At 40.4% G+C, this 24,967-nt stretch overlaps 1 protein-coding gene across 13 annotated transcripts in view; it reads left to right on the forward strand.

The window, feature by feature from the left end:
* The window catches only part of DIP2C (disco interacting protein 2 homolog C), a 485,644-nt gene that overhangs the window by 404,285 nt on the left and 56,392 nt on the right, over nt 1-24,967 (forward strand). For 10 of the 13 annotated variants that reach the window (XM_073334492.1, XM_073334497.1, XM_073334493.1 and 7 more), the window contains 6 exons: nt 3,139-3,250; nt 3,379-3,488; nt 4,028-4,158; nt 11,820-11,988; nt 14,021-14,191; nt 24,828-24,857. In XM_073334492.1, coding sequence (XP_073190593.1) covers nt 3,139-3,250; nt 3,379-3,488; nt 4,028-4,158; nt 11,820-11,988; nt 14,021-14,191; nt 24,828-24,857 — 723 coding nt within the window. The remainder of the gene's footprint in view (nt 1-3,138; nt 3,251-3,378; nt 3,489-4,027; nt 4,159-11,819; nt 11,989-14,020; nt 14,192-24,827; nt 24,858-24,967) is intronic. The other 3 variants (XM_073334499.1, XM_073334501.1, XM_073334505.1) reach the window with 1 other exon arrangement.

Below are 24,967 nucleotides of genomic sequence, written 5' to 3' on the forward strand. Positions count from 1 at the left end.
AAGCGCCCGTGTAGACAGTAGACAGACTGGGAGCTACTCCCCTCGTGGAGGTGGTTTTGTTTAGAGCCCTGGGAGAGCTCTCTCCCAGCGCTCTGCCGCGACCACACAAGCCATGATAAAGCGCTGCCGTGGCAGCACTTTAGCGTTTCCAGTGTAGACCTGCCCCAAAACTCTCTGGCTAGTAATCCCATTTGTAGACTCCTGCACAGATAGAAAATTTGTATCCATATCTGATCCATGATCCGCAAATGTAGTTCCCAGATATAAAGCGAATATCTGCAAATTTGTAAATCTCGACCCATTTGAAGTTAATGGGACCACTTACAAAGTAAGATGCTACTCAGTACGAATGTGGTGTTAGAATCTGGCCTGCTATTAACAGATTAATGGGACCATTATTATTTATTGTAGTGATGGTCTTGTGTTCTCTTGAGATGTTTTAAAACTGAGCATATGCAATAACACTTCAGTGATCCCTGAATCTCTGATCGCCAAGATTGACTAGGAGGGCTGCTAGGGCATGTCTGGCAAACCTTCAGGTGGATCTAAGCTGTCTCATGATCATTTAGCTCTTTTCAACAGGCTAACTTTTTAAATAAAGATTGAAAATTGCCAGCCCTACTAAAGACAGTTTGACTTAGAGGCCTGTCCACCTCTGTTTCACCCAAGGATTCGCTCTCATTTTGAAGTGGAGTGACCTTGTGGAGATTAAACTATCGAGGCTGTTGCGAATACATTGCTGAGTTGCTGCTGTCCTAGGGAAAAATTCTGCCCTCCCGGTACCATCAGTTCAACTCCTTTTGAAGTCAATGGAAGTTGCTTCTGAGAGTGGAATTTGGCCCATAGAACTGTGTTTTGCAGATGCCTAGGGAGTAGTCAAAGTAATCAAACATTACTGTGATCTAACTATATTGTTACTAGAGGTCTAAAAGACTATGGACCAGACTGTGCTCTAATTGGATGGGGGAAACCCAAGCAGGGTGACAGGAAATGGATATTGTTCCATCCAAATGGAGGTGTGTTTGCTGCCCATCCATCAGGGAGCTAGCCAGAAGTTCAGCTCCCCAAATGTGATGTCTCTTGGGACACCCGAAGGGGTCAGAGCTTCTGCACTCTTTCCTGAGTCTCCTGGCTAACCTAATATGGTACCTGAAATACCCAGCTGCCCTTCAGTCTTCCCTCATTCAGTGCTTACACTTTGACCCAGCCTATGCAAGGTAGTACTGAGTGAGTGAACATTATCTTGGCTTGGGATACTGTGTTATATGTTGTGAGTGAGTGCTACTGTCAGGAGCCCTGCCACCACTCTTCTCCACTAAGTGTCCACAGAGAGAGTTCATGAGATCTTAGGAGGTGGAGGAGTCTATAATGTGGAGTCTCTGTTCCTCCCTTCCCCACACTGCACCTGCTATTGGACCAGGGACCTGGTGTGCTCCAGTGGTTCTCACCCAGTCGTACGTCTACCCCTGGGGGTAAGCAAAGGTCTTCCGGGGGAAAATCAACTCTTCTAGATATTTGCCTAGTTTTACACAACTGTCTACATAAAAAGCACTAGCGAAGTCAGCACAAACTAAAATTTCGTACAGACAATGACTTGTTTATACTGCTCTATATAATATACACTGAAATGTAAGTACAGTGTTTATATTTCAATTGATTTATTTTATAATTGTATGGTTAAACATGAGAAAGGAAGCAATGTTTCCGTAATAGAGTGCTGTGACACTTTTGTATTTTTATGTCTGATTTTGTAAGCAAGTAGTTTCTAAGTGAAGTGAAGACCAATCAGACTCCTGAAAGGGGTACAGTAGTCTGAAAAGGTTGAAAGCCACTGGTGTGATCAGTACGATTACTGCTGATAGCTGCTAATTTTCTCAGCTCACGAGGTAGAGCTTTTTGCATATGAGGCTGAAAGTGTGGGGTTCAAGGATTGATTTTCTCATGTTGACAAAAGGTGGGAGTTAAATGTTCCAGTATGTAGATCCAGACTGTCTCTTTGGGACCAAAATGGGAAAGTATTTGTACTAAGTTCAATGCTAGAGTAACTCACAGTGAGTCATTCTCAGTTTGGGATTTTCCAATCACCTTTTTCTCCATGCTGGAGGCCTGAATAAGGATATCTATTCTGCTAACATTGACAGTATTGACAGTAGTGCACAGAATGGTTATTACTTTGCACAGGTGTTGGGGATAACCGCTTCAGGTTCAGTGGAACCGAACATGGCTCAGATTCCACAAAGAATACATTCATTAGGAACGCTTTCGCTTACTTGACTTCTCTTCACAGACCCTCAAAGAGTGGGAAAGAAAGGAAAAGTGCTTTGTTTTACATTGTTTCTGTGCTGTGATTTAAAATGTTCAGTAATCTATTTGGGCTTTTGTTTAAACACCCTATATTAAATACTTGTTCAAACAGTATCACATTTTCTGTATGTAATGTATTTGGTAAAATAACTGCCCATTGTCAAAGACAGAGAAACCCTCAACATATGTAAATCTAAAATCCTTTAGAGCCTAAAATCGAGTGTAGGCAAAGAGGAGATGGTAAGCTGACTGTGTCACTTGAGAAATAACTGCTCGAGAGCTACAGTTTGAAACACCAGAACTCTCTGAAATGGAGCCCGTGTTAAGTCGTTAGTGGTCCTGCAGAGAATCCTGTTCGTTTGATTTAGTGGAGAAATCATGGGTCTGTGGCTAGCACACAGTTATTGATTTAATAAGGTGAAACCACTGGAGCATTGCAAGTGTAAAGGTGGGTTTTCATTTTATTAAAATATTTGTGTAAACAAACACGTATTGCGTTCACTTAGGGAATATCCTTGTCATAACCTTCACTACAGGTTTCCCAGGATGATGCTATATAGGGAAAAGTGCAATTTTTACCTATTAATGCACCGTTAATTTCAATGTAAAGATTTGCTGCAAAGTGCAATTATTGCTTGGTCTTGTAAAAGTCCTGTATACCCTCTGAAATTTCAAGGGTCTGCCTTTTTTGACATATGTTCCTGTCTCCTAATCACGGGAAATAAGACTGGTAAAATTAGATACGTACCCTGTTGTAATATAAATCATGGTCTTACTCAGTTTTACATGTGAAGTAATTAGTGTTCTCTTTCCTTTTGTTTGTTAAACTCCCAGGTGAGTCGCTCTGCCTGTTTAATGACTACACAATTAATATGTAAATTGTTACGGTCACGAGAGGCAGCAGCAGCAGTGGATGTCAGAACGTGGCCTCCTGTGCTAGATACAGGTAAGTAAGTATTAAAGCCAGAGCCTCCCTGTCTTGTTTTACATTTGAACTTGTCGTGGTTCAGAGATTCATGCAGTGAACTGTCATTAAAATAAGGCGCACACGTTTTCATTTTTTATTTATTCTAGATGACTTGCCAAAGAAGCGGCCTGCTCAAATCTACAAACCTTCTAACCCTGACACACTGGCTTATCTTGATTTTAGTGTGTCCACAACTGGAATGCTAGCTGGGGTAAAGGTAGGAATTTCACACTAAAAACAAATGTTCTTGTCATGTATGTAACCAAACAATTTGGGCATATATACAATCGAATTTCATTGTAGTCTGGAAGATTCTAAAATTTTCTGTGGTTTTGAAGAATTATAGGGTATGTTACTGATGATCAACAGAAATTCAAGTTGATACTTGTATTTTGCTTATACTGATGTTATATAGAAATTCTACCATCTTTATTTTTTATGCTTGTAAAAGTTTAGCTCATTCTCCTTAGCTTTCAATATCACATCAAGCACATCTGAAACCACTCATGACCATGTCCTACCTATTCAACTTATGATTCTCTATCTTCCTTTTCCTTGGATGGTTATTTGGATGACCTCTTAAAAGAAAATTAACTCACATTAGGTATAAATTACAGTGTGTGTTCATGCTGAGCACAAAGTTTAATATTAATTTGTTTCCTTCATCCTGTTACCGATTTCAGGAATGGCAGTAGTTTGGGAATGAACCTGCAGAATGGCATAGTTTATCATTTTATTTACTGTCTTGTCTTCCAGATGTCTCATGCAGCCACTAGTGCCTTTTGTCGTTCTATTAAGCTGCAGTGTGAGCTTTACCCCTCTAGAGAAGTAGCTATCTGTTTGGACCCTTACTGTGGACTTGGGTTTGTCCTCTGGTGCCTCTGCAGGTGAGATTTCTCTTTAGACTTTTTAAACCTCATTTCCATTGTACCATAAAACAAAAGAACAAACTGCATTTGATAATAGAGAAATTTGATAGAGAGATTCTTGATTGGCAATAATAGAGCTGGCTGAAAAGCTGCAAAATATTTTCACAAAAAATGTTGACATTTTATTAGCACTAGTTAGTGGGGAGTTTATAACTTAGTTAACAGTTTTGTGGTTTTCTGTACCCTATGGATGGTGTAATGTTGCAGTAAAAGCATTCTCAGTAACTTTTAGCTTTACTTTAAGACATGTAGGTAGATGTATATGAAAAACGATGTGCTTTACAGAAGAAAATTGAAAACATGGTACAGGGAAGGTCTATGGAAAAGTAGCTGGAATCATTCTTTACTAAGAAATGTTAGATCCTAGAATTATTATGTTTTGACACATTTCACTGAAAGTGCACTGTTGCTGTTTTAAAACCATGCTGAAATTAAGGTAACTTAAGGCATTAAAATGATACAGTGTTGCATAAATGTTTTTATTTAAATTATAATTAAAAGTGAACATCCTATTGGAATCAACACTTTGTTTAGATGCTTGGAGCACTAAAAAAAATAAATAAAAGTTAATGGTACAGGGACTTGTCTTGCACCAGATAATTATGATTTATGAGATGCATAAACCATGTGCTTGTTAGACTTCAAGCACGTTATTTTAGCATAAGATCCACTTATAGTCTGAGATTGTTCTTTTATTAACCTTTTGGGAAAAAACGGCAATTGGAAAATATAAAAAAAATGATTTGTTCTGATTTAAGCTTGTTGCAATTACTATATTATAATCTGGAACTGACACACCGAGAATCATTATAGTAACATTAACTGTTCTGGTATAAAGCAACAGAAGGCATTTATCTGAGCTTGAACAATGAAAAATCAATGCGTCAGTTTCACTTTCAGGTTTTTAGAGTGGCAGCATTTTGGTTTCAGCAAACCTTCTTTGTTTAATAACAAAGTGTAGAAACCATTTTTGTTAGGCTTTGCCTTTTTAAAAAGCTTGTTTTTACAAAATGCAACTCTTGGGCTAAATGTAAGCTGACACAGTTCCTTTAGCTCAGGCCACTGCGATTCCCAAAGAGAACACGTCTTTGCTTGGAGCTGCGGGCGTGATACCCAACTCAAGGAGAGACGCTCACACTTGCTGTCATCAAGCTAGCATTCAAAAAAAGAGTGTAACCGCAAAAGCTACACTCCCAAGTCACGTACCTGTCCAAGTCCTAGCACATACTGGAGGCAGCTAGACCATCCCACAGCTTGCGCTGCCGTGACTGCATTCGTAAGGTCCATACCTTAAAATGTTATCCTAGCACGGTCTTTGTGTGTGTGTGTGTGTGGTTTTTCTTTTCTCTTTTTTTTTTTACGGGATCCAGTGTATTTGTTGGTTTAAACGATAATTGCTCTGGTCTCTTATTTCAAGGTCTACAAAGGGGCTAGAGCTGAACAAAAATCATTTTGCAGGAAATTTTGATATTTCAACATCTTCTTTTCATCCCCAATTGGTACAAAATGTCAAATTATTTGAACTTTTTTACAAAACAAAAAGTTCATAAAAAAGTAGCCTTGGAATTGTTGAAACATTTTGTTTGCCTACTTTCTATTGAAACTAAATATTTTGACATTCTGACATCAAAACATTGAATTTTGAGTCATCTCAACATTAATCTGTGTTCATGTGAACCATCACAATTCCTCATGGGAGTTGTAGTTCATGTGTGCCTTGTGCCCTTATTCTCCCTGGCCAAAGTACATCTCCCAGGATATACCATAGTGGCTCAGGCCGAGGGGAGACTGCAGTGCAAGATAGGGAGATACAATTGTACCATGGGGCCACGATAAGGGGGACACACGCAAATTACAACTTCCATGAGACACCATGTCAGCTCAAACAAATGCAGATTAACGTTGACCTGACCAAAAAGGAAATATTTCCCAGTGCTGTTAGCTCTCAGAAGTATTGTGATTTCTGGCCTGTGTTGGAGCCAGTCTTTCAATAAATGAGAAGCTCCAATCCTCATGTAAGTTTCAGACTTGCCCAGAGGAAATCCCCCTCTAATTGGCTGCCTTCCCCACTTGCCTGCCTTTTAGGGAAGAGCAACCAATCAGATGCTCCTCCCTGCCTTCCCTTCTGGACCTGAGAGAATTTGGATTAGGGACTGTGGGGAAAGGAGCAGCCAATACCATTTTCACAAGGGGGGAAGGAACAGAAAGTGGAAAGAGCCTAGCAGCTCAGGGCAGCTGTGCTTCCTCCTTCCCTTTCATCTTGTGAAAAATGGGTCAGTCTGTTCCTCTCTCCATCACTGCAACACTAGGCTTGGGGCAAAGGATCCTGCCTCAGCTGCCACCCCACACCTGGAAGGGAGGTGAAGACTCCCTACAGCTCCAGAAGGAGCAGAGGTGCTCAGAGGAGCTGAGACAGATGTGGGGACAGAAATTATGTATGGCTGGCTGTGCACAGTTGATGTGGGCTGGAGGGGCTGCTTAATTAACTGAAAGGTTGGAGGAGAGGCAGATCTGGGGCTGAATACAGAACACAGAAATAATTATTAGAGTCTAGTTTGGGGAGAAGCTGGAAGCTCTGTATAATTAGGGCAGCATTTTATATAAAGTTCTTTAATTTGATCTCAGTTGGATCTTCCACTGAGAGCCAAAATCAGCTTACTCTACAAATTTGGGACTTGCTATGCACACAGTGGGCAGGGGAAGTTCAAAAATGAAAAAGATGAATGCAGTGTAACCTCTCTCTACTCTTAAAAACCCTCATAATTTTCAGGGTCTGAGTTTTGGGATTGGCCATACTGACTTTGCTTCAGTTTCCCTAATGGGCCAGCGAACAGCTTCAGCAAAATTGATGTTTTCCTGCAGAAAACATTGAATTCTCTTTTGGAAACCAAATTTTCTGTCAAGCATTTTGATCCAAAAATTCATAATCAGCTCTAATAGATTATTTCTATGTTATAGGTAGAAAGCTGACATGAGAACCCAGCGTGGTTCATTTTGCTGCACAGACTTGACTTCCATCTCACACTAGTTTGTTAGGAGTGAAAGTTATTTTTAGGATGCTCTATAGAAGTACTGCATAGCCCCTTAAGCATACAGTTTGGAGCCTTAAGCATGCAGTAAGCATACAGATTACTCTTTCTAACTTACGTGCCAAAAGGTGATTGTTACTTTTAACATGCCATGCTTTACCTCTGGGGGATATCTGGATGTAAAATTAAATACACAGATTGTGAAGTCTATTGTCATTGCCATTAACTACGCTACTACTTGCTATTCTAACATAGAGATTCATGGTCAGCTCCTACTGTCTTTATTTTTGAAGGTTAAGGGGCTGCAAATGGTAGCAATTCATATTGGATACAGAGCAGACATAGCAAATGGGCTCCTTTATGCAGTCTCTGAAATAAGAAACACAAGTTAAAACTTTGAATTCAGTCACTTCAGCTATGCATATTTAATTCCTCCATTAACTAGGCCGAAGGAGGTATTCATTCTGCAAACGACCAAAAACTAACCTCTTTTCCCCATCGTAGGTTCTTAGAAGTTATGCTGCCCTGCTTCGCTGTGACGCCCCAGAATGCAATATTCTGTGACGTCAGAGCTATTAAGGAAAGCCCACTGGAGCATGGAGCCAGCCCATTGGTAAGTCTGGAGTATATTGCATGGTTTTGCAAAGTTTGTTTTATTTTATGTCCTAAAGAGTATAAAAAAATAACAAAAAGAAACCTTGCAAAGCAGAGCAATACATGATTTACCAACTTATTTACAAACTGGCTGCATGCTCCAGCAGGGTTTCCTTGGGATCTTTGTCACAGAATGATGCATCCTAGGCATGGCAGCAGAGTCATCAGGCCTATGTGAGTTCACTAATCCAAAAGCTCTTCTTTTTAGCTGTTTGTGCTAGCTTTTTCATGGGGGAATTCATGATGTGATTTGATTTGATTTTTCATATTTTTCTTTGCAGCTTTTGCCTTCCATTCTGAGAAGCTGACCCTACTATTTTGTTTTGCATTGCATTTTTAAATCTCTAAGTTATAATAGTTTTTAAAAGAGCAAACACTTTTCTCCAAATATAAAATCAAAACTAAATCCAATTAAACTACTTTCTGAACTTAAGATATCCCTGTCCTAATATGTAGACCACCATTTATTGGAATAGAGCCTACTACACTCCATGTTAAGAGGGGTTTAATTATAAAACAGAAACATAGGAAAAGCAGATATGAAATTTTTCCTGAATTGTTTGTTAGCCAAACTAAGCTAAGCCCTCTAGTAATTCTGCTTTAATTATCAAAATACAGAAGTGTGTGTGTGTGTGTGTGTGTGTTGATAAACCAAAATGAAATAACAGTTAATTTTCTAAAACTGAGACTTTGCTAGTGCAGGTTAGTAACAATGTTTTAGTCAAGTTCTACAGTGATAGAGATGCACTTAATTGCCATTTTGGTGCAGGAATGGATTTAAATAGCAAATTAAGACCATAAGAGCTGTATTTTTCCAGTCCCCTAAGACCACATTCAGTGAATACAGTGTGTGCTGTGGAGTTGTGATATGAATGTTTGTTTTGGAAGTGCAATGAGAGCTGCTTTCTTCTTGCACACTTCCTATCAGCCCTGAATGGGCAATTGAAGTCATTGATCAAGTAACTTCTACAGCAAAAGTGAGGTCCTGCAAAGTTTCCTCTTAAACAAATGGATGTAACTGTAGAGGAAGTGAACACCCCTTGAAACCATTGTTTCTTGGAATTGCAACTTTCGAAACTGCAGCAGGAGAGGCACCATTTTCATCTACTACATTTTGTGGCCTAAGTTGAAGATAAGCCTGGGGTGAAATTCTTACACCAGCCCCAAGCCCCTTTATGGCGAATAAAAGTGCTGCAGCATCATAAAGGGGCCCTAAAAGTCCCAGATCATGAGATAAGGTTGCCAACTTTGTAATATTTAAAAACCACTTCTTCCCCCCGAGGCCCTGTCCCTGCCCTGCCTCTTCCTCCCAGGACCCTTCCCCCAGTCACTCCTCTTCCCCCTCTGCCCTGGTTGCTCACTGCTATTCCCCTCTCTCCCCTGCCCGGGTCGGGAGGGACTCGCCTGCAGAACCACTGCTGGGCGCTGCAGCCACCTCATGCTGGTAGGAGGTGGCCCCGGCTGAGTAGTAGCTGGCGCGGGTGATGACCCGGTGCCTCCCCTGCCCACAATAACAGGTCTTTGCGTGTCTGGTCAGTAGATCTGACCTGACACTGTCAGATCTCCTTTTCAACCAGACTTTCTGGTGGAAAACTGGGCACCTGGCCACCCTATCAAGAGAGGAGGAGAATTCTGGGAATTCTCCTGGCATAACTGAGGAAGAAAGCCACGGGCTCAGAGAAGGCCAGTGAAGAATTCCCTTGTGCAGGGCAGCTCTCTCCTCTCTGTCTGTCACAAGATAAAGACTGGACAAAACTTTCAAACTAGAGTGCCTGAAAACAGGCACTGAAGTAAGTGGGGGACAGGAGGGGCACCATTTTTAATGGTGCTGAACACCATCAACTCTTTGAGTGCTTGTCCATACATATTACACTCTTGGTGCACATGCTCTTGGGGTTGGAGTCTGTTGTCCAACAGTGTTCTTTGGGGCCATGCATGTGCCCTTGTGCTCCCATACTGAGGATAAAAGGGGCAGATCAGACCCATCTACCGCTCCAGTCCTTCTCAACTCGCAGTTCTTTGATGTTCATGTCTTTGCATATCCTGTTTTTTTACCTGTTGTTGTGAATTGTGTATGGATTAGTGTTAGACAGTAAAGGGTTGCCTGTTGGAAATTTTTTTGATAGTTGTTAATTGTTTGGGGAAGTTTTTACCTTCCATATTATGTCTTTTTTCCTCACTTGGATCTTTTTCCCAGCACCATAGCTTAGTGGTGTCCCATCACAAGTCATCCAGCTTCAAGACTGTCCCTCCTGCAAGGCAGCAATTCTGATTAATGATGGACCTACCAAGTGCTTTGTTTTCTCTTGGGAAAGCTCATATACTCAGGAAATGTTTGGTGTGTAAGTCCTTAAAAGCAAGGAAGGCATATTAGATTGTTTGATTGCTCTATGTGTCTAGCTTCTGATTTGGAAAGGGCAGACCCCACTGGAAAAGTTCCAGTGCAGTCCAGAAGCATCTCTGTGAATTCTGGATTCACTAACTTCTGGGTTCCATCTTTGACGGTCATTTCAGTTTCAGACTCTGGTAGGACTGCTAAAATTAAATCCACAAAGGATCAACACTCCTCTGGGAAAGCCAGGGACAGATCACTGATGGGCATTTCCACTAAGAGATCCAACTCACCTCAACACTACCATTTTAGGAAGACCCCATGTCACAAATCAGGTACCCTGGGAGCTCTGAGGGAGCACAGTACCAAGGCTTTGGTACTATCCTGGGATGCAAAGCAACCAGCAGTTATTTCAGCAACGGCTCTTACGCTACAAGTCTTATTAGCACTGGTTTCCTTGAAGTTTCTCACTTCAGCACAGTTTGTCAGTAGTGGACATGTTGGCACCGTCAACCTTGATGCTCTCTGTTCGTATTCGGAATTTATGGCAAACCCCTTCTAAGTACTGGGAAAGTTTGTGGTACTGAAGGATTTTCAAGTTTCAGAAGAGCCAGAGCCTCCTCTGGTCTCCAAAGGGCTAAACATGCCTTCCAGCACCAGTGCTCTCCCCTCAACAGCATTGAGTGACTCCTGGAGCTGACTGCCTCTAAACTTACCCTTTGTGAGAACCTTTCTGGTTTTCATCTTTTATTGTATTCTGTTGTGACATGTCAAAGCTGAAAGATGCACAAATCACAGATTAAGATGTGAGTAAAAACTGTACAACTGATGGGGAAATCTGCCCGTCTGGTAGTCACAGGGCACACAGGAGAGAACTGTCAATGTGGGAAACACTTCTGGAGAAGAATTTGTCAGTGACTATGATGATACTGCAACAATTAGTGCTGTACCTTTGGCACAGGGACATTACCAAGTGCCTGCATCTCAGTATTACCGTGCACTGGGGAGCCAATAAACAATATTGTATATACACTACAATAGAGCTCTGGGATTTCATTTTTAAAAGTTCATAACATTTTGTGGAGAGAATTTTAAAATGCATAATTTACTTTTAATTTGGTGCCTGATACTGGCCCCTTGAAAATGATGGCAAAGCTCCTGTTTATTTCCATGGGAGTGGGGTCAGTTCTTTGGTGAGTAGAAGGTATTGTATTTTCTGTCCAGGAAATGTTTAAATAGTAATAACCAACCATAATCTTTTATCAGCAGATGCGTATTTTACATGCTACTAACCCAGGTATCTGTGTGCTCTTCCATGAGTTTCTAGCAGTAAGGACCACCTGTATTTTGTAGGTTTTAGTAATTTAGGACTCGGTTCTGCCTACATTTCCACTCATTTCACTTGAATTATATGGGTGTAACAAAGGGCAGAATTTAGCCCTTAACATAAAGCTGTGACAATTGTGCAGTGTTAGTGAGATATAAACATATTGTGCCTAATACTGATGTTAAAGTTTACACTTAAGTGAGAATACCCTTTTTAGTTTACAATCATCTCATCTACAAAATTCTAGCCTGTATTAACAAATCTTATATTTTTGCAGCGTTTATTCAGGACACCAGTCTATTCTGATTCCTCCCTCAGAATTGGAGACCAATCCTGCTCTATGGCTTCTAGCTGTGAGTCAGTACAAAGTGAGGGACACTTTTTGTTCCTATTCAGTCATGGAGCTTTGTACCAAGGGACTCGGTTCACAAACAGAATCACTGAAGGTGAGGAATTCCATTTTTCTTCCAAGTGTGACATTTCTGTAGCATTTAGGAATGTTCTCTGCTCAATAAGTGTGTGCTAAATCCATTCATTGAGGAGAAGATAATCAGAGAGTAAGGGAAATCTTCAATACAGCCAGTATAATTCCTTGCCAAAGGCTGTATATTAGTTTTTGCCACCTGCTGCTCCCTAGCCCTTTTCCAGATTATGAGGTTCCTAGTTAAATTTATTCCTTGAGGCTTTCCAAATCTTTAAGATTTGTGTTTATTGTACAGCCCAAATTGCTGTAGCTGGTTGCTAGGGTTGTAAAAGTCAGAACTGTGTGTATTAGCCAACTGCATATTGTATGTATAGCTTACTCTAATAAATATGTTAAATATTTGTTTTGTTTTGACATGCTAGAGCACTCAGAAATGCTCTAATCTTTTTCAGCTTGGGGTCTGGGATATACTGATGCTTTTGTTATGAACCTGATAAATTTTTGCTATGCGTTCTGTTGCCAGTTCTGCTAACTAACTGTAACTGCTTTTAAAAGATCTATTTTTTTTCTCTTCAGTTACAAAGGGGTTTAACTTATCAGATGTCAGTATCTGCCTTCATTTACTGAGAGCTATATATCTTTTTCAGAATTAGAGTAATTTAGGAAGGTATTGTGGTGTAAATGTGAAGCAGAGGAGCTTGGAGCCAGACCGTGTTTTTGTGGTTAAATATTTTCTTCCTTCCATCTCTATTTTTTTTTTCTTTGCCATTAGACCTTATCCTTTTGTACCTATAGATGCATCTTATAGTGATTCAGGCTTACAGCTTGCATAGAACAGTTCCCACCTTTTAGTCGAATCCCAAGCCCAAATGGATTGGCAAATATATGCCCCTACTACGTCATCCTCCAAATGTGTTCAGACTCACTGGCTGCTGTCTCGCCTTCTTTCTGTTCACGTTCTCCCTTCCCCCCCTTTTGTCTGTTTTCTGTGTTTTTTCGTGTTTCTCTTTACATTTTTTTTAAAAGTTTGTTCTTTCACATGTTTTTTGTGGACTCTTCTTCCCTACTGTTTCCCTTTGTCCAACATCTGGAAGCTGAAATCTCACTCTCATGCTGATGGGAGAGCTGCCATTGCTGCCACCGCATGGCTAAGCTGAGTGCCGCGAGAGCAGAGAAAGAAGCTCCGGAGGGTGGGCCTGGTGCCTGTATGTTAAGGCCACTATGGGAACTGGGAGGTAGAAGGTGGGTGGCTTTCAAGGAGCAACCTGCTGTGTGTGATATTGGCGGACACAGTAACTTGTTTGGATTGTGTCTTCATGTATCTAGGGAACACGTTGATTCATTCTTCTGTCCTATTTTCATCACTCCAACTATTGTAGCACCTGTTGCCCCTACCCTAGATTGGGAAATGCAGCACTAACGTAAAGCCTAACCAGCACCAGCCACTACAACAGAGACTTATTTTGGTTGATTTGTTTCCATTGCTCTTAAATTTCTTCCAGTTTCAATAAATTATAACAAATGCAGAAATTTGTATATGTAAAACTTGTAAATTTCTGATGTCAGTGTTTTTTATAGCCTCTCACATGCAACTAGCTGTAAAATGCCAGACCTTCCTTTCATGATTCAGAATTCCCATTATTCTGCTGAAACCCTATTAGGTAGAGCTCAGGGTGTGTACACTGCCTTCACGCCCTTGTGTCTTTAATAATTCTCCAGTCAGTTTTTTCCTAGGACAGTTAACTCTTCCAGTTCACTGGTCATTGGAGTCCTGAGCTATTACTCGTTACTAGCATATTTTCCCTCCAGAACTTTTTTGTGATCCATTTCCTCGTAAATGCTAGGGAAGAAATTCCAGGCAAGTAGGTCTGTTCTACATCAGCCATAAATGTGTCAGTTGGCCATCCAGCTTCCATGAAAGGCTAGAATCGGAGTATTATAATCCTATATTCTTGTGTTCATGTTTTGTTTCACAGTGTGTTTAACACATGTTTTGATGCACAGTTTCAAAATTGATTAACTGTAGCTTTCACTACATTATAAATTCTTCCTAGGGAAGGGGACTGGACCTCTCACGTGTACGGACATGTGTCGTCGTGGCAGAAGAACGGCCCCGAATAGCTCTCACTCAGTCATTTTCAAAATTATTTAAAGACCTGGGTCTCCATCCGCGGGCTGTTAGCACATCATTTGGCTGTAGAGTTAACCTGGCTATATGTTTGCAGGTAAGACTTTCCATGCCTTAAATTTGTACAACTGCTAGTACTAAGAAAATGGTTATCAATGAGCAATTTTCTTGTCAAGCATGGGAGGTTTCATCATGTTTCATGTTGGTCGATTGCTTAGTTGTTCTTTAAGCATATTGAGCAAATCCATCTGTTACTTAATGTTCTCCTTTCGTATGCAAGTAATACACTTCTGCATTTGTCAATGAACCCTGTTCATCCTTCACAATACATTCATAGCATTTATTCTGCCCCAGATGTGCTGTAATTCAGTAACGTGTATCAGAATGATACAACTTGTACTCTCAATACTCTAAAACAAAACTAGTTGGAATTTATTCATGTAGTGCATATCCCTGCTTCCAAGTGCTTTCTTTATGTACTTTAAAACAAAGTAGCTTCCTGCTTTTTGTAGAATAGTTATTTACTTTAATCAGATAAATAATTTCTGCATGAAATATATAGGTCACACAGTGAAAAACTAATCTTTCTGACTCAGCTATCACCATATGAGGCATCTGTGTATTTCCAATTTGACCCATTCATCAGATGAGTCTCCAGGGAGAACCTGGGATTTATCTTGCATTCTCTGCTTCAGGCATTCAGCTCTGTTGATTAATAGGTTTAAAGGACAGAAAGGAACACTGTCATCATCTAGTCTGACTTCCTTTGTAACACAGATCTTAGATCTTCACCTGTTGATTCCTGCATCCAGCCCAATAACTTGTGCTTTAGTACATCCACATCTTTTTAGAAAGACACCCAATTTTGATTTAAAGCGTCCAAGTAATGCATAATTGCCGTACTCCTTAATAAAATGTTCTAGTATTTAATTATCCTTAGTGTTATGGCACAATTTTTCTATTTTATTTTTTATTTCCAGTTTGAACTTGTCTAGCTTCAAATTCAGCGATTGGATCTTGTTATGCTTTTGTAGGCTAGATTAAAGAGCCTTCTACTATCACATCTTCTCCACTTAAATATAAATAGATGAATGAAGAGATAAATAGATGGCGCTCCTTAAGTCTCCTGCTGTAAGGCATATTTTCCAATCCACCTCTCATTCTTATGGCTCTTCTCTGAATCCTTTCCATTTTTCAATATCCTTTCCAAGTCTGGATAACAGAACTGGACATGAGCAGCATCTCACCAGTGCCATATATATAGGTAATATAACCTCCTATTCCACTAGTTCAAGGATCACAGTAGGCCTTTTCAGAGCAGCATTGGGAGTTGGCTATCGACCATGTCCGTTAAGTCTTTTGCAGCCTTGAGTCCCCCATTCTGTAAGTATAACCCACATGCATCGAGCAAAGACTATTGTACCTTTTTAGCTCTTGTACCTACCAACTGTTCCACGTTGGGGATCTCTTCGTGGATAGTAGCAAAAGGCTTGCTCAAATATGGAAGCCAAAACCACATCTGAGCAGAAGTACTGCAAATAATGCACTTGCCTCCCTCTTCTCCTACTCATCATTTTTATAGCACTTTGTTTTACAAGCAAGGCCATCCAAAAACGCTTCACAAGTACAGGTGATCAGCCCAGCACAGACCACTGCTTCTGTGTCTTATCCCCAGCTTCACCCCTGGCCTGTTGCAGGGAACTGAATAATGAAGGCCTTCATCAAACCTTGGTCTAAAGTGACCTCACTACTGCAACATGCCAACAGAAAACAAATACAGGAGTTGAGCCACTTCTCTACCTCTCATGTAACCCAGAGCTAAATTAGATGGTGATTTTAATGATCACTATAGTCAACTGAGTAAGATAAAAAGTCATTATTTGTTCTGGAGATAGCCCTCTTCTAATTCAATATTCTCTAATTACTGTCATAAATAGTCTCCCAGCATATAAAAGTTCAAGCAAATCTCTTGCACTCCTAAAAGCAATATCTGAATCCTTTTAGAATGAATGTCCCTTCTGCTTAATACATGTAAGATCTTGGACTCATACAGAAGTCATGTTTAGAAATGCTTGTGTTAATGTTAGGTTTCAGAGTAACAGTCATGTTAGTCTGTATTCGCAAAAAGAAAAGGAGTACTTGTGGCACCTTAGAGACTAACCAATTTATTTGAGCATAAGCTTTCGTGAGCTACAGCTCACTTCATCGGATGCATACTGTGGAAAATACAAAAGATGTTTTTATACACACAGACCATGAAAAAATGGGTGTTTATCACTACAAAAGGTTTTCTCTCCCCCCACCCCACTCTCCTGCTGGTAATAGCTTATCTAAAGTGATCACTCTCCTTACAATGTGTATGATAATCAAGGTGGGCCATTTCCAGCACAAATCCAGGATTTAACAAGAAGGTCTGAGGAACGGGGGGGGGGGGGGAGAGGAATAAACAAGGGGAAATAGGTTACTTTTTATAATGAATCAACCATTCCCAGTCTCTATTCAAGCCTAAGTTAATTGTATCTAATTTGCAAATTAATTCCAATTCAGTAGTCTCTCGCTGGAGTCTGTTTTCGAAGTTTTTTTGTTGAAGGATAGTCACTTTGAGATCAGAAATCGAGTGACCAGAGAGATTGAAGTGTTCTCCGACTGGTTTATGAATGTTATAATTCTTGACATCTGATTTGTGTCCATTTATTCTTTTACATAGAGACTGTCCAGTTTGCCCAATGTACATGGCAGAGGGGCATTGCTGGCACATGATGGCATATATCACATTGGTAGATGTGCAGGTGAATGAGTCTCTGATAGTATGGCTGATGTTATTACGCCCTGTGATGGTGTCCCCTGAATAGATATGTGGGCACAGTTGGCAACGGGCTTTGTTGCAAGGATAGGTTCCTGGGTTAGTGGTTCTGTTGTGTGGTATGTGGTTGCTGGTGAGTATTCACTTCAGGTTGAGGGGCTGTCTGTATGCAAGGGCTGGCCTATCTCCCAAGATTTGTGAGAGTGTTGAGTCGTCCTTCAGAATAGGTTGTAGATCCTTGATAATGCGTTGGAGGGGTTTTAGTTGGGGGCTGAAGGTGACGGCTAGTGGCGTTCTGTTATTTTCTTTGTTAGGCCTGTCCTGTAGTAGGTGACTTCTGGAAACTCTTCTGGCTCCATCAATCTGTTTCTTCACTTCCGCAGGTGGGTATTGTAGTTGTAAGAATGCTTGATAGAGATTTTGTAGGTGTTTGTCTCTGTCTGAGGGGTTGGAGCAAATGCGGTTGTATCGCAGAGCTTGGCTGTAGACAATGGATCGTGTGGTGTGGTCAGGGTGAAAGCTGGAGGCATGTAGGTAGGAATAGCGGTCAGTAGGTTTCCGGTATAGGGTGGTGTTTATGTGACCATCGTACATTAGCACTGTAGTGTCCAGTAAGTGGATCTCTTGTGTGGACTGGACCAGGCTGAGGTTGATGGTGGGATGGAAATTGTTGAAATCATGGTGGAATTCTTCAAGGGCTTCTTTTCTATGGGTCCAGATGATGACGATGTCATCAATATAGCGCAAGTAGAGTGGGGGCATTAGGGGACGAGAGCTGAGGAAGCATTGTTCGAAGTCAGCCATGAAAATGTTGGCGTACTGTGGGGCCATGCAGGTACCCATAGCAGTGCTGCTGATTTGAAGGTATACATTGTCGCCAAATGTAAAATAGTTATGGGTAAGGACAAAGTCACAAAGTTCAGCCACCAGGTTAGCCGTCACATTATCGGGGATAGTGTTCTTGACGGCTTGTAGTCCATCTTTGTGTGGAATGTTGGTGTAGAGGGCTTCTACATCCATAGTGGCCAGGATGGTGTTATCAGGAAGATCACCGATGGATTGTAGTTTCCTCAGGAAGTCAGTGGTGTCTCGAAGGTAGCTGGGAGTGCTGGTCGTGTAGGGGCTGAGGAGGGAGTCTACATAGCCAGACAATCCTGCTGTCAGGGTGCCAATGCCTGAGATGATGGGGCGTCCAGGATTTCCAGGTTTATGGATCTTGGGTAGGAGATAGAATGCCCCAGGTCGGGATTCCAGGGGTGTGTCTGTGCGGATTTGATCTTGTGCTTTTTCAGGGAGTTTCTTGAGCAAATGCTGTAGTTTCTTTTGGTAACTCTCAGTGGGATCAGAGGGTAATGGCTTGTAGAAAGTGGTGTTGGAGATCTGCCAAGCAGCCTCTTGTTCATATTCCGACCTATTCATGATGACAACAGCACCTCCTTTGTCAGCCTTTTTGATTATGATGTCAGAATTGCTTCTGAGGCTGTGGATGGCATTGTATTCTGCACAGCTGAGGTTGTGGGGCAAGTGATGCTGCTTTTCCACAATTTCAGCCCGTGCATGTCGGCGGAAGCACTCTATGTAGAAGTCCAGTCTGCTGTCTCAACCTTCAGGAGGAGTCCACCTAGAATCCTTCTTTTTGTAGTGTTGGTAGGGAGGTCTCTGTGGATTAGTATGTTGTTCAGAGGTGTGTTGGAAATATTCCTTGAGTCGGAGACGTCAAAAATAGGATTCTAGGTCACCACAGAACTGTATCATGTTACTCTTCCTCAGATGTTCTTGTTAAACCCTGTATTTGTGCTGGAAGCGGCCCACCTAGATTATCATACACATTGTAAGGAGAGTGATCACTTTAGATAAGCTATTACCAACAGGAGAGTGGGGTGGGGGGAGAGAGAACCTTTTGTAGTGATAAACACCCATTTTTTCATGGTCTGTGTGTATAAAAACATCTTCTGTATTTTCCACAGTATGCATCCGATGAAGTGAGCTGTAGCTCACGAAAGCTTATGCTCAAATAAATTGGTTAGTCTCTAAGGTGCCACTAGTACTCCTTTTCATTTCGTGTTAATGTTGTGAACTCAGACATCTACATGACCTATTTCACTTAATAAATATTGACTTAAGTTTCTCCTGTTGAACGAGTTCTGTACCCTTGTGGAGAAACTGTTTCTTGCTCTCTCTCTCGAGTACCTGTAGCTGTAAGGGAGATAGAAAAACCTAATAAAACAAGTAATCAAAATTTTCATTTAAAAAAGAACCCCCAAACTTCATCCTTGGAAACTCACATCAAAGAGATCCTCTGCCCGCTTTCTTTTGGAGAGCTGATAGTTAGTTCCATTTAGCAAATAGGTCTCAGTTTACCCTCTCACCGTGAATACATCCAAACTTTAAAAGCTGCATATCAGGGAAAATGCAGGTACTATAGATACCTACTGTGCAGGTAGATCCAGAACACTTGTTTCCCATAAAAAGTAACCGTTCTCCTAAGAATTCCCTGGTCAAGAAAACAAAGGAGAATCAGATGAATTAACCACTTAGTAACAACAGTCTGCTAGTTATGCTTCCTGCATCGCTTTTGACTTTGAAATGGCTGCAGGATTTCCTTTTGTGTGGGAGAAGGTTGGGGAGGGAGACATAGCTCAGGGAAATTATGGCATTGCTGTCATGACAGACTGCTCTAAGCATCCACTAAAACTTCTCAAGTACATGAGGTTAGTGGCCCTTCAATCCCTGAAGCTCCATCCCTGAGACTGTCTTTCAAAGCTTTGCTTGAATTCACTCCGTGCTCTGATGCATATGAGAAGAGGCCATGAAGGGCACTGTAGATAACAAGGACAAGCTTCCCTTTGTAAGCTGGGAGGCTTCACTTGCCACTAATGGAGATCTCCCTTTCAGGGTTGCACTAGTCCCCAGGCAGTTTGACATCATGCTGTTGGTGGCTGCCTCACCAACACCAAGGCACTTCAGTAAGACCATACTGGCACTAAAAGCAGCAAATGAGTTGGGAGAACACTGGCCAGTTCTATAGTTTAGACCTTCAGTCAACCTCAAAAATATTGTTGAACCTAATGTATATGGAAGCCCAGATTAACCCAGAGAAATGGCAGGCATATCCCATCACTTGAGAACCTGATCAATACTGAATTTTATTTGGGGTACTTTTTTTACTTGAGTATGTATGTATGTTGGCTTTCTGACTGAAACTCAGCCCTCGGGAGTTGTGTGAATGCACAAAATTATAGGCAGTTCTTGAGACGGGATCACCCCTCAAGTGAATATTTGTTAACGATTTTGACTGCAGATTTAATCTGTCTTCAGCACAAAATAAGAGGGACGCCCAGCCCATTAACATCCGGGAGAGAACAGATGTGGCTACTCAGGTTGGCAGAGATCTTTGGGTGTGCTTGAGTAGCTTAACAGCAGGCACCTCAATCCATAGGAGGAATTAGAAGTATGTATGTGATTTTTTTTTTAAATAGCTTTGAGTGGAAAACTGCTTAAGTCGCTGTTTCGAAGTAGTCTAATGCCTGTAACATTGCCCTGTAAATCACTCTTATGGGCAGAATGGCTCTTAAAGCATTTAAGCAAGGAAGATGTGAAGTGTGTTTTGAAGTAATAGTGGAGCCATTATTTATAAAAGTAACTGCAAAATAGGCCTTTCAATAGAAAATGTAAAGATGCCAAAATCCTCTGGAATGCTTGGCTACAGCAGGGTTGCTTCCTTTAAAGCAGCTGGTACTGTTGACTGTCAAAGCCTGGATTCTGGGATAGATGGACTACTGTTCTGATTCAGTATAGCAGTTCCTATGATTTGTAGTATACAGGTATCTTGACCTGAAGAGCATTCTGTTTCCTGGATGGCAGATTGAAGAGCAGAATGGGTCTTAACAATTTCTCAGCAATGTTCTTTAAGTTAGCATCTCTTCAGCATGTTCAGGAAGTGGTCCTTGTTTGCTGGGGTCTTAATACTGTGCTTCAAAAAAATACTTTTGTACATTTCTGAGCCAGTGGCATCTCCTTTGTGTTTATTCTTATAATTGGTGTAATCCTCCCTCCTACCCTGTAATCATTATATGAAAGAAGATGGAGGAATTATTGACATCTATCAATATATAGTCATTGAAACCTTACTTTCCATAAGGCTGGTTGTCAGGCCCATTTGAGGTTCCTCCTAAAATTTGCACCTATGTTATCTTTATCAAGAGGTCTTAGTGCTCACCATTTGCTCCTTCTCCAGAGAGAGGCCTATCCTGATTGTCTTCAGAGTGAGTTACCTTTTTATTTGACTTGGATTCAATCTCTTATTCTTCTCTTACTTTAATTCCATCAACAGATGATCCTATAGATTGATTATTCCAAAGGGTCTCATTAGAGGGTCTTCAGGGGCTGAGCATATCCTATGTTTATAATGCACAGTGTGTGTGCTTTTGCTAGAGGTCATTGACTGAATAACACCTGTATTCTGGAAGCAGTCTTCAGCAACAGGGCAATTCTGTTCTGTAAATAGTTCTAAGTTGTTCATCTAGTTATCTTGGAATTGCTAGTTTCTTTAATTTTTCCTCTTTTCAGACTAGTGACAAATGAAGGATACAAGCATTTTACCTAAAAAGTGCTCTGATTTTTTGAACAAGCTTCTTCTATTTTTTCCTTTAAAGTGAGGTGGTATGTAAAGAAGAAAAAACGAATTTTGGAGCATGTTTATCAATCTTATTTTATTAATATATACTTGGAAAAGGCAGGCATCCTAATAATCCCTTTGATACAAAACTGTTTTATACTACTAAACTAATGGTAATCTTAGTATTGCACCATATGGAATACTATGAGACTAATACACTGACGCTGAATTTATTCCTTGTGGCTAATTTTAGACAGAATTACCATATGTCACTAAGGGCAAGATTTGTAAAGGTGTTGAGGCACCTAAAGATACAGATAGGTATTTTTGAAAATCATAGGCACCTAAATGCCTTTGCAAATCCAGCACCTTATGACTAAAAGTTATATAGGTATTTGGCAAAGGTATTTCTGAGATAAGTAGATTGTATATAGCATATTTTACTTCTCATGTATAATATCCTTAGTATTCTCTAAAGAATTAGAAAAGTAGGGATGAGCTATTACCAAGGCAGAGGTGCTCCTCCAGAATTTTTAGCTTTGTAAGCTAGCTTTCATTTAAATACTTGGAATTTATTAAGTTTTTAGTGCAGGGAGAAGGAGTGGCACAAAAAGGCATTGAAGTTCAAATTACATTCATTCAAATTACAACTCCCATGCTTAATTATCCTTGAGATAAAATCTTTTTCCAAAGAGTCACTTTGTTATTAACCTCCACTGGAGAAGAAAATATCTTCAGCCACATTTGCTCCCTTGAAAGAAAATGGTCAAGTACATTTTTGTTGCACTATAATTAGAAAAGTTACTCAATGCTTCATGTAGCTTTTTTTAGTTGAGGAAAACTGTGTATTGATGCTTCACTCCAGTTAACACCAAAATATTAATTGCTTTGACTGAGAATTCTATTAGTAAAATTTTTTAGGAGGCAATGCTTGTTTGTGTCTTTTTCCTTAATAAAAGATCACACTTTTGAGGATCTCCTACACCAGGAATAATGTGGAGTTGCTTTTAGAGAACTAGAACTGCTCTGATAGAGGACTATTCAATTTTTATGTATATTTCTTCAAGTAGTAGTAAATTCTTGGCATGTATGATTTTGTACTTGCATATGTAGTACAAATCCTTCAGATAGTTTGCCAACTCTCAAGATTTTCTGGTGAGTCATGATATTCAGTGACTTCCTTAAATCTCCATCTGCTGGAATTATGCTAGGCTCACTAATATAGACATAGCCTAAGTCAATATAGGAGGTTCTGTCAGCGTAGAAACACAGCCTCCCCGAATGACATTAGCTATGTCAACAGAAGCCCTCTTCTGTTGACATAGCTGTATCTACACTGAAAGGTTTGTCGTCATAGCTATGTTGGTCAGACGTGTGGTATTGTCATACCCCTAATCAACATAGCTTTGGCGGTATAACTTTTCAACATAGACCAAGCCTTACTTGAGATTCTCAGATATTCGTGAAAAAGTAAATTTTTACGCCTCATGGTTCCCGAGCATCCTGAAAATGTGTTACCCTAAAGGCGCCCACACCAGAAGGCAAATTAAAAGAACTCAACACTTATCTTTTGAAAATCTCATGATTTTTTTGTTGCCCAATTCATGACTTTTAAACACTTGTGGTTGGCAATATTGTACATACACAATTGTCCATGACCTCAATAGAAGTTAGGCACATGCGTCTCAGAGGGAAAGATTTATCCCTACACATGTGGGGGTTTTTTCTCCTTCTAAACATCAGACACAAGAAGGGATATGCTTGCTGGCTTTGTATGAACACTATTACAGAAGAATCTATAAAATATATCTCATTGTTTCTAATCAAGAGTTAAAGTTTCACACTAAGTGAATTTGTATACACATGGTTAATGTTTCAGCTAGATCTCAACCCAGCCTCTAATTCTTTGGGCACAGTTGGTAGGTAGCACAGTCATCTACCAGATTTACATGCGTCCACAGAGTTAGAGGACAGTGTTGAAAATTAAATTCCAAATGTTGTGCATTGAGCTCATATTGAAAAACCTTATGAGGGCAGTTTAGGGTATTTTTAAAAGTCAACTCTGGAATTGGAGTGTTACATTTTTGCATTTGTGTATATGTTTGGTAACGGACTTACTGCTCTTAAGCTGGTCTCATGCTGAGTTGCAGTTTTATAGTATACAGTGAAACCTAGACATTATTATCTATATGGCTATTCTCAGGCAGCAGTGTAATATGCAAACATGTCCTATTTAAAAATGCTCCCTCTTCCCCTTCATTCAAAATATACCAATTTTTAGCCGTCGCCGTGACAATTTCCTCTAGGATAAGAAGTTGACAGCCTAGTTCTATTGGCACTAATATTGTTATTAAAGCAGTGCACCACAATCCAGTGCTCCTGGAACTGTCTGACTTCATTGAGCATAGGTCCAGTCCCATGCGGCCCTTCGGAGTTTAGGTTTTCCACGTGCCAGCACAGTCAGTGGTTGCTACATCACCAGAGTGTCTGAAGCAGCAGGCTTAGTAACAGAGGGATAATCGTCGCTGTATTTGTTATTGTTCCTTCACTGTACTGTTGAATCTTGATGTTGAACTATTTGCTTTTTATTAGTATTGACTTTTACTGCTTCACACCCTGCATTCCAGGGTTTGTGGCCCAAGAATGAAGGAGTTTTGTAGTACCGAGTTACATAATTAGCTTTGAACATATAGAAATCAGACTATACAAGAAGCCTTGATTTTATTCTACCCTATGAGCAGGTTAATCTGGGTGAAAAATGTGTAAGTATTCTTTTTTCCCCCTTTGCCAACTAATTTTGCCCCAAAAAACCAAAATCCAGATACTTACTGCTTTTAGGGGGGGAAAGTAATCACTAACAACCTTTATTTGTTAGAGTAATGGCAAACTTGTAGCCCCTGTTTCAATTTATGTGCATTTAAAATAGCGAGTCTATTATATTTACTTACACTTTCACATGAAAGATAGCGTGCTTAACATAAATTGTCTACTAACATTGTCTGTAGTGTCCTAAAATCACTTAAGTCTGTTTGTCTAAGGTTAACAGTCTGTTGCTGTCTCTTCTGTTGCTCTACTAAAATATCGACACCTCATTTTTTACTTTTTTTTAAAACCTTTAATGGTAAAATAGTTAATTTGTAAGATTCCTGTATTTGACATTGTTTTTCTTTTTATTTTACTCCCCGCTTTTTGCATTTCCTCTCTTTTTTTTTTTTCCTCTCCCACCCTTCATTCCCATATGTCGTTATTATTTTTGTCTTGTGTTACTTTCTTTCCTTCTCTCCTTCATCCCTGCTATTCCTGCTGCTATAGCCTCACAGGCTGGGGAAGCTGGCCGAGCAGGTAGGGGATTTTCACGTTCCCTAAATACCCACCTATCAGCTTCCAACAGTGGGACAGACTAGAAATTGAGTCTGGAGATTTGAGGATTATCAGATTCTTTGTGTGTGATT

This window comes from Lepidochelys kempii, chromosome 2 (genome assembly GCF_965140265.1).
Source record: "Lepidochelys kempii isolate rLepKem1 chromosome 2, rLepKem1.hap2, whole genome shotgun sequence".
In the NCBI taxonomy this organism is placed as follows: domain Eukaryota; kingdom Metazoa; phylum Chordata; order Testudines; family Cheloniidae; genus Lepidochelys; species Lepidochelys kempii.